Genomic DNA, 15,467 nt, shown 5'->3' with positions numbered 1-15,467 from the left:
AGGATTACAAGTTAGACAAGGTCCTTGATGATTTGCAAGCCTGCACCTCTGCCCCAACTTGCACGCATTCCAGAAATCTCCCTCCCAGCTGTTTGCTGAAAATGTCTCATGGATGTTCTGCATGTGTGTCCATCCATTCGTTGCTTTGACAAATAGAGTGTCTACCGTGTCCCAGGCATCTTTCTAGGTTCTGGGGCTGCAGCAGTTAACAAAGCAGCAAAAGAGTGTCTGCTCTCCTTGATTTCACCTTGCGTTCCACCCTCGTGGCACTCCGCTTCACTGCTGTCCCCAAGCAGAATCTGGGCTCACCCCGACTGCGGGACCATGTCCCTGTCACACCGATAAAATCCTTGTGGGCTCTTGGGTAGCCTCCTTGCCCTCAACGTGGAATTGTCTCTCTCTCTCTCTCTCTGTTCATATTTTATTGGTTTACATAATAAGTAAGTGATGTAAATAAAACCAGTAGGATGACTGGCATGCACGGGTTTGGAACAAACACATCTGACCCTTTGGAGGCAGACAACCCAACTAGTGGGAGTGGAAGCGCGCTGCTGTATGGGGGACAGGCCGACCGACTAACCGCGTTCACCTTGCCCGGGGCCTTGTTATGTCCTATCAAAAGGGTTGGTCATTTTGGCGAATCGGTGATCTGTGAAACGGTAGCAGGCGGTGTGCGAGGGAGCAAGTTTTGTATCACCGGAGTCATCTAGTCAACCTCGCAGCTCTCCTCACCCCACTTCTCTGCTCCAACACCTTCGGGCATTCTCCCCTGGGGGAGGAGGCAAGGCAAACCCCTTGCCTTGATTTGGCGTGACCCTCCTCCCCCCACAGCCTTATCGTGGTCCCCTGCTTTTGCCTTGAGCTCCAGTCCCAGGCCACAGGGTAGCTTATTCTCTGAACACATCCAGGACTTTTTCACAATCAGGCCTTTGTTCACCCTGGCGAACAAAGACGCGGCCCCGGGATGCGCATGTCCATGCCAGGCACCTCCCTCCCCTGCCCCCTGCCCCCCGCTGCCACTCTGGACATTGACAGAAATGCTGTTCATCGTGAAAGGAACAGCTCCCGAGAGCACCTGCTTCACAGAGCCTTTCTTGATCTCAGGACGGGATGTGCCTTTTCTCTTTTAGGCGTCCTCTGTTGCGCCGCATCTGTATTTCTGTAAGATGCTCGCCGTATGCTGCCTCGTGCTGTTTGTCTCTCCTGTCTAATAATGCTCTGTTGCTTTGAGTGGGACTCCGGCCTTTGGGCCTGCTGGCAGCACGTTCAGGAAGCAAGCCTATCCCGAGTGTGGGTGATGTCTCTTTTTTCCCCTTTATCTCTTCTTCAAAGCCTGTGTCTTTCTAGGCTCTATTCCTGGCAGCAAAGCATCCCTCAGGCTTCAGTCATGCTAATTGATTCAGAGTAAGGACCGGACTCTTTTTGGTTCAGAAATAATACATAGAATCTTGAAGGCTCATCCATTTATCTCCCTCGACTTAAAGAAAACAAAAACAAAAACAGCTATACTGAAGTGTAATTTACATATCATAAAATCCACTCATTTAAAATGTGCGGTCCAGTGATTTTTAGTAAATTGACTGAGTGACAACTGTCCACCACAACCGAGTTGGAGAACATGTCTGTCATCCCAGAAAGATCTCTCGTGCCGTCCCAGGCAATCCCTGTTTGGTCCCGGCTCCAGGCAACCACTAATCGGCTTTCTGTCTCACAGATCCTTCCTTGGATTTTTCTCGCCACCTTTTATCACTGGAATGATGACTGAGGCCGGTATACATGTTATCTCCCTGAGGAACTTTGCTTCTGATAACAGTTATGAAATTCTGTTACTCCCTCTTTGCCTCTCTCCCCATGTTCATGTTTCTCTTGGTTTTCTTTGCATGAACCTAGTCTCTGTTTAGCAACTTGGCCCTTGGCTTATTTAAGAAAGTTGAGGTTTGGGGACGCCTGGCTGGCTCAGTTGGAAGAGCATGTGACGCTTGATCTCCTGGTCATGAGTTCAAGCCCCACGCTGGGTTGTAGAGATTACTTTAAAGAAAATAAATTAAGAAAAAAAAAAAGTCGAGGTTCCTCCCCCATTAGAAAATGGAAAGCTTGAATGGTGTCACGTATAAAACAGATAGTAGATATTATTTATTAGATAAAGCAGTCTAACCTCCTCTAAGGCAAGGAAAATCTTGTCTCCTGTTATGTTCAGTATCGGGCACATAAAGCAACTTACGTTATTATTTTGGTAACAAAGAGTTTTTGGCAAGAAAAATGACATTGTTTTTATTGAAATTATGAAGGCTCGATAGCTTGAAACACATGTAGAAAAGTACAAAGAAAGTGAAAGCATGATCCAGAATGCCAACTCTCAGAAGCAAGCAGGGTTAAGCTATGGTGATTATCTTTCCCAACATCTCTCTCAGCATTGATACAGCTACAAAGACAATTATTGATGTAGTCACCTAGCCAAGGAGGCAGCTTTGGGTGCAGCGGAAATCCGAGCCAGACATGGGTGTCCTTGGGAGGAAGCTTGTGGCAGGGGCATCCTGTGACCCCATGAGGCACAGAAGTCATGGGCCCCAGTAGCAGTGGGTGGCTGGCACGCCTGGCCTGTGGAGCAGTTCCAGTGACTAGGACAGCAAGAGTGGGGAGCAGTGGCGATGGGGAGCCTCCTTGTGCAGTTGAGTGGACAGTGGACGTGTAGGTCGCAGCAGTTGGGCTTCCCAAGGGAGCTCTGTAGACAACAGAACATAAGGAGCACATGCTGTAAGTGCACCGAGTTCTTGCTTTGAGAACTTGGAAGCTGCCTCACTCATGGGACTCCCAGAAATAAATGGACGGAACTTTGCAGCAGGGATGATGAAGGTCAAGTTATAGTGGTGAATGACTAGAGCCAGAAAAATACCATTTGATGTTGTTAACATGACCCCATTTCTACTCCTAGACTTGTGCGGCCAAGAGAAGCATTAGGTTATGCAAATATTAGGTAGGTCTTCAGCCTAGGCCTTTCACACATAACGTGAACTTCAGAATCTTGAAGGCTGATGATGATGATTTTTTTTTATTATTTATGCCAAGCTCCCAGGGAAGGTGGTGGGTAGATAATAAAGCTCTCATACACTCAGAGGGTGGCCTGAACATGGTCACTAATGAGTCAGTGGCTGAGACAAGTACAGACAATGGGAATTTTTGCATGTAGGGTTTTATAGTGCTAATTATCATATCTCAATAATTTCATTTAGATTGTAGTGGTGTTATTCATATTTAAGTTAAGCCCTATTGAGGACAAAAATGTGTTTTCTATAATTCAAGAAGGATTTCCAAGATTTTCTTTCACAGTTTATCGTTACTTATTGCAAGAAACCATTTGCTTTTCTGAATCCTGAAATACTGGCCTCTCTGAAGATTCGGTGCCCAGCATCTACTGGAGGCAAAGAGGGATAGACTGGAAAAAAACAAAAAAGTGCTGTGGAGACAATAGGCCTGAATTACATTCTAGCTCCTTACTTTTAATCTCTATGTCCTTGGGCAAGATAGCTTAATTTCCCTGAACCTGAGTGTTTTACTTTTAAGAGGAGAAAGAGAAGAGCTACCAGGTCAGATCATAAGATTCAGCTGGACTTCCACACTAAGGAAGTATAGACTATGTTGTATAACAAAAGAAGAAGTAGGTGACTCAAAAGTTGTGGAATGTGAGGGCACAGTCAGGCCGTCAGGAATCCAGGTTCTTTCTGTCTTTCCGGTCTACCATCCACCATCCTGAGCGTGTTGGCGTGGGCCTCTGGCCAGCTCCCCTGGCCACCTCAAGATGGCTGCTGAAGTTCTGGTGATCTTGAGCTGAGAGGACAGTGTCTAGTGGAAGAAGAGCATCTCTTTCAGCACATCCCTTTAAGGGCAAGAGAACATTCCCCAACCCTCCCACCAGCAGACCTCCCCTCGTGTTGTTGGCCAGAAACGGGTCCACATATCGTCCTTAACCCAGTGGCTAGCAAGGAGAATGGAATCACCATGATTGGCTTGGACTGTGTCATTAAGATTCTCTTCTGGGCTAAGAATAATGTAATCCTCCATCAGTGTCACATCCAGGGAGTTCTTCAACAAGAAAGAAGTAGGAAAGGGCTGATAGTCCTGATAGCCCAGTGACTGTTATATCTGTGTTGCAGTGCTGCTTTGAGTTTGAGGTAATTATTTGGATCATGACTTTTTTCCCCAAAGGAATAGACTTTATTTTTTAAAGCAGTTTTAGGTTTACAGAAAAATAAGTGGAAAGTACAGAAAGTTCCTGTATACCCCTCACCACCACCACCCCCTTCCCCAAGGCATTAATAACTTGCATTAGTGTGGTACATTTGTTACAATTGATGAGCCAATATAGGTCCATTATTATTAACTACAGTCAAAGTTTATATTACGGTTCACTCTTTGTGTTGCATATTCCACAGGTTTTGACAAATACATAATGATGTGTATCTACCACTGGAGTATCACAGAGTAGTTTCACTGCCTCAAAAATACCCTGTGCTCCACCTAAGTCATCCTTCCCTCTCTCCTTCAAAACGTCTAGAAACCACTGATGTTTTCACTGTCTCCACAGTCTTGCCTTTTCTAGAATGTTATATAGTTGGAATCATACAGTATATAGTCTTTCCAGACTAGCTTCCTTTACTCGCAATGTGCGTTTAAGGTTCCTCCATGACTTTCTGTGGTTTAGTAGCTCATTTCTTTCTTAGCACTGAATGATATTCCATTGTCTGAATGGACCACAGTTTGTTCGTCCACTCACCCACTCAACATCTTGATTGCTTTCGAGCTTTGGCAATTATGAATAAAGCTGCCAGCAACATTTGTGTACAGGTTTTTGTGTGAACGTAACTTTCCAACTCGTGTGGGTCAATACCAAGGAGCGTGAATGATGGGTTGTGTGGTAAGGATATGTTTAGTTCTGTAAGAAACTGCTGAACTGTTTTCCCAGGAGCCTGTACCACTTTGCATTCCCAAGAGTGATGCCCCAGAGCATTCCTGTTGCTCCACTTCCTCACCAGCATTTGATATTGTCAGTGTTTTGGACTTCCACCATTCTGATAGGTGTGTAGTAGTATGAATCATGATTATTTTTAAGATTTTATTTATTTATTTATTTGAAAGAGAGAGAGAGAGAGAGCACACAAGTAGGGGGTGGGGGGAGGGAGGAGCAGACTCCCTGCTGAGCAGGAAGCCTGATGCTGGGCTCAATCCTGGGACTCCAGGATCATGACCTGAGCTGAAGTCAGACACCCAACCGACTGAGCCACCCAGGTGCCCCTATGAATCATGATTTTTAAAAAATCCAGGCACAGGGGGAAATTCGAACTCTGATTAGCTATTTGATAAGAAATTATTAATTTTTTCAGCTGGGATAATGGAATTGCGATGTGTGTGTGTTTTTTTTTTTAAAGAGTCCTTATATGTAGGAATACATACTGAAATATTTACCAGTAGAATAGGATATCTGGGATTTGTTTCAAAATAACTGAGGATAGAGAGAGAAGTGGATGATGGTAGATGAAACTAGATTGAGCATGAATTGCTAATTGTTGAAACTGGATTGTTAGGTACATAGAGGATCATTATAATATTTCTTTCTAATTTTGATTATTTGGTGTTTTTTTGTAATAAATGTTTAAAATTAAAGTTTGATGTCATGTTATTACAAAATAGTGGATGGACACTTTGGTGTTTAGTAAAAATATGAACTCTCTTATGGTACCTCCCTCAGATCAAGCCCAGTTCTTAACAGTATTATGGGGAAGAAATGAGTATATATTAAATAAGTATATGTGCTGGGTTAATAATTATTTAAAGAATTCTCCTAGAAACTGAAGAATCTTTTGGTATAATATAAGCAATTTTGGGGTGCCTGGGTGGCTCAGATGGTTAAGCATCTGCCTTCGGCTCAGGTCATGAGATCTTAGGGTCCTGGGTTCGAGCCCAGCAGTTTCTTACAGAACTAAACATATCCTTACCACACAACCCATTGGGTTGAGCCTGCTTCTCCCCCTCCCTCTACTGTTCCCCCTACTTGTGCTCTCTCACTCTCTCTGTCAAATAAATAAAATCTTTAAAATATATATATATGTATATATATATAAGCAATTTTACCTAAAATGATTTTAAGAATATATGTGATTTTTTAAAGCGATTTTTTTAAATTACCAAAGCAAAAAACAGTACATGCACATCAGAACAAAATTAAAAATATATGGACAGTCAAAAAAAGGACATAAAAGACATAAAAATCATACCCACTCAAGAAAAGTCACCCTTAACCAGAAATTTGAGGAACAATTTTCCAAACCCTTTCCTGCTTATCTAGATGTTTGCATCCAGATAATTTTTGTTTATGTACAAAAAATTAAGAATTATATTCCTAACATATATATTGTTCTGCTTTATCACTTAATACATCTGGCACATGGTTTTAGAGACCACATAGGATGCCATTGTGTGGCCGTATGATAATTTATTTAACTAGGCCACTTGTGCTCAACACTGAAGGTTTTTGCTATTGCAAATGGAAGGGAAGCAATGGATAGTTGTTCAGAGCACAGATTCTGGAGTTAAATGGAAGGGGTACTGTGCAGAAAAAAGTGAACATAGCAGGCCTGGGATGGCTATCCTTAGAAAGGCTGCTTGCAAGGTTGATGCTCGGCTGGCTTCTGGGAACTTGGACTTCAGGATGGTTTCCAGCACCCCGACTGATAGGCCTGGCTCACTGGGCTGAAACTGTCCCTGCAAACACTGTGGCTTATGATGCTGAACACCTGCTTTCCTTCTGAAAGTCTGGAGTTTTGTTAGGTGCCTATGGGCCCAGACCCCAATAAAGACCTGGCCGCTGAGTCTCTAGTGAGCTTCGCTCTTCTATACCATCATACTTGTGTTGTCCCAACCTGTTGCTGGAGGAATTGAGGCTACTTGGTATGACTCCACTATTTGGAAGCTTGCATCTGACTGGTTTCCTTTGGCCTGTGCCCTGGGTCCTTTCCCTTCTTTGTTTCCTCTCCCTGGAGTAAGTCCTAGCCACGAGCCCAACTACATGCTGAGTCCTGCCAGTTCTCCTAGTGAATCTCCAGACCTGGCAATGGTCTACGCAACCCCTGACCCAGGTTCGAATCCTGACTCTGCCACTTCAAAGCTAAGTAACCCTGGCCAACCTATTTACCTTCTCGGTCATTTTCTGATCTTTAATTTGGGTAAAAAAAAAAAAAACAGTTTTATCTTATTGCATTTGGGTAAGGAATTGAATAAGTTAAAATATGTAAAGTCATTAGAATAGTCCCTGGCATGGATTATTTCTCAATAAACATTAAGAATCATTATCTTGGAAGCTAGATGTTTATATATATTTGCAATTATTTCTTTTGAATACATTCCTAGAAGACAGATATGTACATTTTTTTCTTTTTGTGTGTTCTGATCATAAAAGGAAAATATGTTTATTGTTAAGGCATTAGCGATACTTGCTATAGAAAAAGAAAGTCCTCTATAACTCTATTTCTTCAGATAGAGTTATTTGTAGTAATTTGTTGTATACACGTCCAAATATATTTCTATATGCACAAATATGGACAATATCATATAGTATTTTTTAATAAAAATGGGCCCACATACATACTATTTTATTATGTATGCCTAAACATCAGGGGATCTTTATATTCAATGACTATTTCTAAAAACCTTTTTTTTCTTCCTTAAATAAACATTTCAAATATAGATGAAATAGAAAATACAGAATTTGGGGCACCTGTCTGGCTCAGTCAGTAGAGCACATGACTCTCCATCTCAGGGACATGAGTTCAAACCCACACTGGGCATGGAGCCTACTAAAAAAAAAAAAAAAAAAAAAAAAGAAGAAGCAAAAAAGGAAAATACAGAATTTCTCAACTTAGTTATACCTTTACATTTGAAATCACACATTGTATAAAATATAGGAATTTAGAGTTGCACTGTTGCCTTTTAAAATTAATTACTTTTAAAAAAAGATTTTATTTATTTACTTGAGAGAGAGAGCATGAACAGGGGTAGGGGCAGAAGGACAGAGAGAAGCAGACTCCCCACTGAGCGGGGAGCCCGATGCGGGGCTCCATGCCAGGACCCTTAGATCATGACCTGAGTCGAAGGCAGATGCCAACCAATTGAGCCACCCAGGCGCCCCAGTCTCCTTTTAAAACGGTTTTATCGGGCAACCTCTATCAGCATCTCAAACTCATTGATCAAGGTTGTTTGAGGATGTGCCTTGTTTACCCAGTATTTAACATTGATTGGATCCTGGTGATTAAAAATACATAGATTTTGGAGACATTTGGGGACATTTTTATATGGGATATATGCTGTATGATATTTTGAAAATATTATTTTTCTTGGATGAGATAATGCTATGGTAGGAGAATGAGTTAGGAGATCATGGTGGAAGTGTTTAGGGGTGAAGTGTCATGATGTCTGCACTGTATTTTCAAATGATTCAGTGAAAAGAAAAATGGAAGGGCAGGGAGATAAAAAGCAAATGGTAGAATGTTTACAATTGGTAACTGTAGGTGGTAAATATATGAGGGTGTTCACTGTAGTGTTCTCGCCACACTTTTCCATGAATTTGAAATTTTTCAAAATGAAAAGTGGGATAATAAAGACTTTCTTCCCCCTCAATATTATAAAAACATTCATCCGCATTTACTTCTAGGACTTTTATATTTTCATATCTTACAATTAAATTTATATTGAATTGGACTTTATTTTTGGCATAAATGGTGAGATATGGGTCTCACTTCATTTGAAGTGCTACTTTGTAGTAAATTCTTTTAAATCTGAGGTTTTTTTCATTTCCATTCTGTGGTAACCATACTGTATTTCTTATGTAATTTTATGGCATTTAAAAAAAATTCTAATAAGGTAAATCTCTCCTCTTTATTCTTCCTCTTATAATCTTCTCGTATTGTCCAATGTCTTTATTCATCCAGGTGAATTTTGGAATAAACACATCGAGTTCATGATTAATTTGCATTTTGTTAAAATCATAGATTAATTTGGACAGACTTGACTTTTATATAATTTAGCCTTCTCATTTCAATAACATTGGATTTCTCTGGGTATCAGAAAATCCTTCAGAAGTTTAAGTAACCATCACAGAGCTATTTTGTTTGTTAGGCTTTTAGCTGACAGAGTAAATAAATATAGTATTTACTTCACTTACTATACATTAGATATAAGGAATGCAAAAATTATTAAGACAGCATCACTGCCGCACAAAGAGTTTATAAAGAAGAATGGTTGAAATGTGGTTCTGTGGGAAAATACAAGCATTTACAAGGTATACAGAATTTTCATGAGGGAGAGAGTATTTAATTCTGGCTGGGATGGGTAGGCTCACCAGAAGTGACTGATGCCTGAACAAGAATTTATTTATTTATTTATTTATTTAATTTTTTAAAATTTATTTAGGAGAGAGAGAGCAAGAGCCGGGGTGGAGGGGCAGAGGGAGAGGGAGAGGGAAAGAGAATCTTAAGCTGGCTCCACACTCAGCTTGGGGCCCCACGTGGGGCTTGATCCCACCACCCTGAGATCATGACCTGAGCTGAAATCAGGAGACCAACATTCAAATGACTGAGCCACACAGGTGCCCCTACCTGAGCAAGAATTTAAATATTTTTTTAAATATGATTTTATTTATTTGAAAGAGAGAGCATGAGCAGTGGGGAGGCTAGAGGGAAAGGAAGAAGCAGACTCCCCACAGAGCAGGGAGCCCATGCTGGGCTCAATCCCAGGACCCCAGGATCATGACCTGAGCAGAAGGCAGACGCTTAACCTACTTAACCTATCCAGGCACCCCTTTGAGCAAGAATTTAAAAGATGAATAGGTACTTACCAGGAAGCCAGATTATTCTATATCAGAGTATCAAATCAGAGGGAATATAGCAGATATAAAAGCATAGAGGCCTGGGACACCTGGGTGGTTCAGTTGGTTAAGCATCTGACTCTTGGTTTCGGTTCAGGTCATGATCTCATGGGTCGTGAGATTGAGCCTCTGGTCAGGCTCCATGCTCAGTGGAGTGTCTGCTGGAAGATTCTCTCCCTCATCCTCCCCTGCCAGGGTGCTTGCTTTCTCTCTCTCTAAAATAAATAAATAAAACTTTAAAAAAAAAAAGAGAGAGAGAGAGAGCCATAGGAGTCCAGGAGGTATCTTGGGTTAGTGTCTTATTTAGCTGTCATAAAGAGACACAGGTTAATTGCTTAACATTTTATGGGATTAATAAAATGACTCATCAGTTTTCAAAACTCTGTGGATAAGGATGTAACTGTTCTATAAATTGAAGTTGTGTCACTGTTACAGGGTTCACAATTGTAGCCTTTGTCTATCATCTCATAAATATTTGTAGTCAACCATCTTTTCTGGGCTTATTCTTCACCTTTAAAAAAGGGGGTGGGGAGGCTGAACTTGATTTCATATACATTTCTGCTCTAAAATCATCCTATGCAATTTATTTTCCTTGGTACATTTGTTTCTGTGTGCTCAGTGCTGTGCTGGGTTGTGTAGTTTACAGAAATAGAACTATGGCTCCTCTTTTTGACAAATTAGTTTTGTTGGAGAAACCAACCCATGGCACTGTTAAAAAGAAGTAATGTGTACGAGCTGATTGGTTTATGATACAGCCTATAAATTCATTCGTTCATTCCCTGTTCTTAGGAAGTTTGCAATCTAGTGGGGAGACAATAAACCAGTAAACAAGTAAATATATAGCATGCTAAAAAGTGATATGCATCCTGGAGGTCAACGAAGCAGGGAAGTGTATACATTGGGGATCTGGCTTACTATTTAATGTGGTGTGACAAGAGAAGCCCCTCTTAATGGAATGACGTTGGACCAGAGACCTAGGAAGTGAAAGAGAATGAAACATATGGTCTATGTAATGTAGGAATGTGGGGGAAGAGTATTACAGGCAGAGGGAGCCGCAGGGGCAAAGGCCCTTGGGTGGGAGCATGACTGGCTTATTTGAGGAACAGTGAGGAGGCCACCGTAGCAAAAGCAGTGTGAGAGGGAGAAGGTGAGTCCACTGATGGAAGGAGGGGATGATTATTCAGGGTCGTGGAGGCCAGCGTCAGGGAGTTGGCTTTTCCTCCCAGTGAGACAGAAAGCTATTGGAGCATTGTAAATGGAGGTTTGGTATGATTTGACCTATGTTTTAGAAGCACCACTCTGTTATGGGAAGATTAGAGTATAAAGAGGCAGGGGCAGAAGACGGGAGACTGGTTAGGAGGCAGTTGCAATCATCCTGGTAGGATGGTCAGTGGCTTGGACCAGGTGGTAGCAGTGGAAGGTGGTGAGAAGTGCTGAGACGTGGTGGCATTCATGATAAGAATTCTGACATATTCCATTTATTAAGGAGCTGGAGAAGACTATATGAGACAGCTATGGAAGAAAATAAAGAATTTGGGTTTTTTCTAGTTAAATTGGAGATGCTTCTTAAGACACCTAAGTGGAGGTGTCAGGAAGGTAGTTAGTTAAATGAGTCTGGAATACAGAAGAGGGTACCAGGCTCAAGATATAGAGGTGGTATTTAAAAGCCACAAGTTGGTGGGGACAGCTAAGTTAGAGAAGAGATGATCAAGGTGGATAGAGATCGCTGGGCTTCGGGGCACTCCAGGTGCTAGAGATCAAGGAGATGAGGAGAAACCAACAAAGGGGATTGAGAAGAGGAGACCAGAGAGGTGGGGTCCTGGTGTCCTGACTCCTCCTCCCGTTTTGAGGAGTTGAATGATCAGCGGTGACTTGAGATGTTGATAGGTAAGAAGAGAACTGAGAATGGGCCATAGCGTTCAAGTAATGCAGAGGGAACTAGCCATTCCACTCATGATTTTATTAGTCCTAAATATTTTTCACTGCAGGATTTAGTTATTTCTGGCTGTTTTCACTGTCAGATTAACTATGAAAGTCGTTCCGGGCAATTTCCGTAAGTTAGTCATTTCTGATACGCAGCAAAAACAGTTACCACTAAGGATTGGTATGCATTTTTATTATTCGCGGTCGTATTCATCTTGGATAACCGGCACGTCTTTGTTAAGCGTTATTCTTCTTCACGTCCTCCTCAAGAGTTGCTCGTGCGTCCATTCGTTCATTTACCCAGGAAATCTCTCCAGCGCCTGTACCACGCCAACCCTAGGTTTTTCCTGCCCTGACATGAGATCTAATGTCTCACTCGCAGCATCTTGCCTTTCTCGTGGCCCTTGGCTTCAGCCTCCCCGCGGTGGGGTTTTTCCAGCCTACCTTGTCCAGCTGCAGTTCTCAGCGTCGGCCCCTAGAGGCCTGACGTCGGTCAGCTGGTGCGGCCCTCCCACGCGTGGGAGGGAACCCTTCGGATGCTCTAGAGCGATATGTAGATGAGATGGGAGGGCACTATGCAGATGAGATGGGCGGGACTCGCCGGGCAGGCCGCCTGGAGTTGAGGTGGGCGGGCCTGCGAGCGGGCGGTATGCAGATGAGGTGGGCGGGGCCCGCCCGCGCGGGCGAGGAGCGGCTCCGCCGGCGGCCGCTGGGAACTGGAAGGCGCCCGGCCCTTTCTTTGACTGGAGCGGACCCGCCGGACGCAGCTGCCTCGCCAGCCGGAGCCGGCGCGAGCCGCAGCGCGGCGGACACCCTGTCCGAGGCCGGCCACCTGGCCGCCGCCGGAGTCGGCCGAGCATGGGCAACCACTCGGGGCGGCCCGAGGATCCCGAACCAGGTCTGTGCTGTCGGCGGGGGTCGCGCCGCGCCCCCTCCCCGGCCCGGCGCCCTTCCCCCACCCGCCTTTCGGGCCAGCGGCCGCCGCGCTGCCCCGCGGGCGCCCAGGGGGCGAGTGGAAAGGTGAAGTTCCCGGGATGTGATTCTTGCCTTTGGAATGCGCCAATGGGGTTGTGAAATTACCTGTGTCTGTTCCGCGACAAGGAAATGCCACTCACTATAAACACGTACCTGGAAGCCCTGGGTCCGCCCGGACGCAGCGAGTGGGGCGGGCGGGAGCGGGTCTCCGTGGCCGGGAGCACGCAGGCCAGGCCCGTGGAGAGGGGTCGGGGCGGGGGGCGCTCCGTGCCGATTTCCCGGTGGAATCCGACCTGCCGCTCCTGTCTGCCGCCCAGACAGGGTCTCCAGTACCGTGCGTGTAGGCAGTTCTTGCAGACTTTCTGGGCATTTGCAACGAAAAGTGCGACTTGGCAGTCGTGTTCTGGTTCATTGTCCATTTTGCGGTGCATCATTTGCATATTACACACTTTCTGGAGTCCCGTGGAAGGTGGCAACCCGTCAGCAGATCCGTTACTCATCCTCACACCGAGGGCTTGATTGTGACTGTTTCTTACCCAAAATAGCCCGTGCTTATTCTGAGATACCAAAAACTTCGCCGGCTTTTCCGATTTTTATTTCCTCAGAAATTAAGCGAGCCTGGTGGAGAGTCAGCTGGGCTCTAGTTTTCATATTCTGGTTCATCATCCTGGCCTCCGGCACAGATTTAGATGCTGATAACCACGGGGTGTGTTTAAAAAGAAAACCAGAACATTTCTATTCTGTCACACGAAGGAAGTGGAATTTAATTTAGCCTCAAAAATTGCATCTTGGCTGATTGGGGAGAGATGGTCGACTTAATGCTGGAATCCTGGAGTGGCAGGTGGCGAGTATGTATGTGTTCCTGTGACAGAGTCAGAACCCTTCAAAAATTTCTCAAGGGTGTGATTTTTTAATTGGGGTTTGACTGAGGACGTTGAGGCTTTGAGAGGTGGAGTGACTTGTGCAAGTGACATCCCTGGCATTGGGAGCAGCACTGTAAGTAGACCTTTGGTCTTCGTAGCGTCTGTCCCTAGCTCTTGACTCACCTCCCAGTGCCTCAGCTGTGGGTCTTGGCAGGGAGGCCAAGTAGCCTTAGGCCGTATCCTTGGGCCTGGGCGGAGGTGGGGGTGCCTTGGACTGGTACAAGAACCAGGATGGAAAACTTTGCCCCACGGGAACACTATGAAGAAGACAGAGACAGGGTTACTGTGTAGATTACGTAGGAGTAACTCTAAATGACGCAGCAGGGATCCGAACTTCTTTGGGCAGAACAACCAATATTTGCAAAATAATGCCTTCGTCATAAACAGCGCTATGATAAACTCTTAGGTAAAGGATACGTAACATTTTAGAAACACCTCATTAGCACACAACTGCCCAGGTATGAGTAAAAACTCATTTTCTTTGTGTCACAATTGCGAAGAGACTGCCCCTCTTGTTAGAGCTTTTAAGAGTTATTTGGGTTCCAACTTCTTTTTTTTTAATTTTTTAATTTTTATTTTTTAAAGATTTTATTTATTTATTTGACAGAGAGAGAAACAGCGAGAGAGGGAACACAAGCAGGGAGAGTGGGAGAGGGAGAAGCAGGCTTCCCGCTGAGCAGGGAGCCTGATGTGGGGCTCAATCCCAGGACTCATGACCTGAGCCGAAGGCAGAGGCTTAACATCTGAGCCACCCAGGCACCCCTGGGTTCCAACTTCTAAGTGATGTTGCTTTTATTTTTTATTTTTTAAATTTTTTTAAAGATTTTATTTATTTATTTGAGAGAGAGAGTGAGAGTGAGAGTGAGCACGAGAGGGGGGAGCGGGAGAGGCAGACTCCCCGCTGAGCAGGGAGCCCGATGCGGGACTCGATCCCAGGACTCCAGGATCATGACCTGAGCTGAAGGCAGTCGCCCAACCAACTGAGCCACCCAGGCGCCCTTTTTTTTTTTTTTTTAAGATTTTATTTATTCAGGGGTGCCTGGGTGGCTCAGTTAGTTAAGCGTCTGCTTTCGGCTCAGATCGTGATCCCAGCGTCCTGGGATCAAGCCCCAAGTTCGGCTCCCTGCTCAGCGGGGAGTCTGCTTCTCTCTCTCTCTCTCAAATAAGTGAATGAATAAAATCTTATTAGAGAGAGAGAGAAGACAGAGAAAAAGCACAAGTGAGGGGAGGAGCAGAGGGAGAGGGATGAGCACACACCCCTCTGAGTGGACAGCCTGATGCAGGGCTCGATTGCATGACCATGAGATCATGACCTGAGCCCAAATCAAGAGCCAACACTCAACCGACTGAGCCACCCAGGCACCCCAAAGTGACATTGCTTAAAGCATTCTAATGGACAGGAGATGAAAAGGACATTTTTATGCCAGGAACTTACTTTATTGCATTTTTCAAGAATGAATATAATTTCACAATGGGAAATCGATCTGATTTGCTACACGTAAAGATCACAGTTGGAAAATCTTAGGGACTAGTTAGTGTTGCCTGAAAGTGTGAGTATAATTTTAACTGGTCTCTTAATGCTGTGATGAAATGCTGTAGAATGCATCCAAAAAAACCCAAAAAAACCTCTGGAAATTAGAGTTTTGTTAAAGATGAATGTATCTTCAATCTGCTTTACCATGAGGGCTAGGACGAGGTGGGAGCCTCCCACTGGTAGTTGTGGCGCATTGGAC

At 44.2% G+C, this 15,467-nt stretch overlaps 1 protein-coding gene across 8 annotated transcripts in view; it reads left to right on the top strand.

Moving 5' to 3' along the window:
* SPECC1 (sperm antigen with calponin homology and coiled-coil domains 1) overlaps positions 1 to 15,467 on the top strand; it is a 268,987-nt gene that overhangs the window by 110,998 nt on the left and 142,522 nt on the right. Inside the window, exon 1 of one of the 8 annotated variants that reach the window (XM_032431937.1) lies at positions 11,390 to 12,734. The exons of the other annotated variants lie outside the window; for them this stretch is intronic. Within the exon in view, the coding sequence (XP_032287828.1) occupies positions 12,695 to 12,734 (40 nt within the window). The 5' untranslated portion in view covers positions 11,390 to 12,694. Of the gene's footprint in view, positions 1 to 11,389; positions 12,735 to 15,467 lie in introns of those variants that run through there. 8 annotated transcript variants of the gene reach the window in all.

The sequence above is a fragment of the Phoca vitulina genome, unplaced genomic scaffold, assembly GCF_004348235.1.
Source record: "Phoca vitulina isolate PV1807 unplaced genomic scaffold, GSC_HSeal_1.0 scaffold47, whole genome shotgun sequence".
In the NCBI taxonomy this organism is placed as follows: domain Eukaryota; kingdom Metazoa; phylum Chordata; class Mammalia; order Carnivora; family Phocidae; genus Phoca; species Phoca vitulina.
Note: the sequence above shows the minus strand (reverse complement) of the source record. Positions and strands in the feature narration are given on the sequence as shown.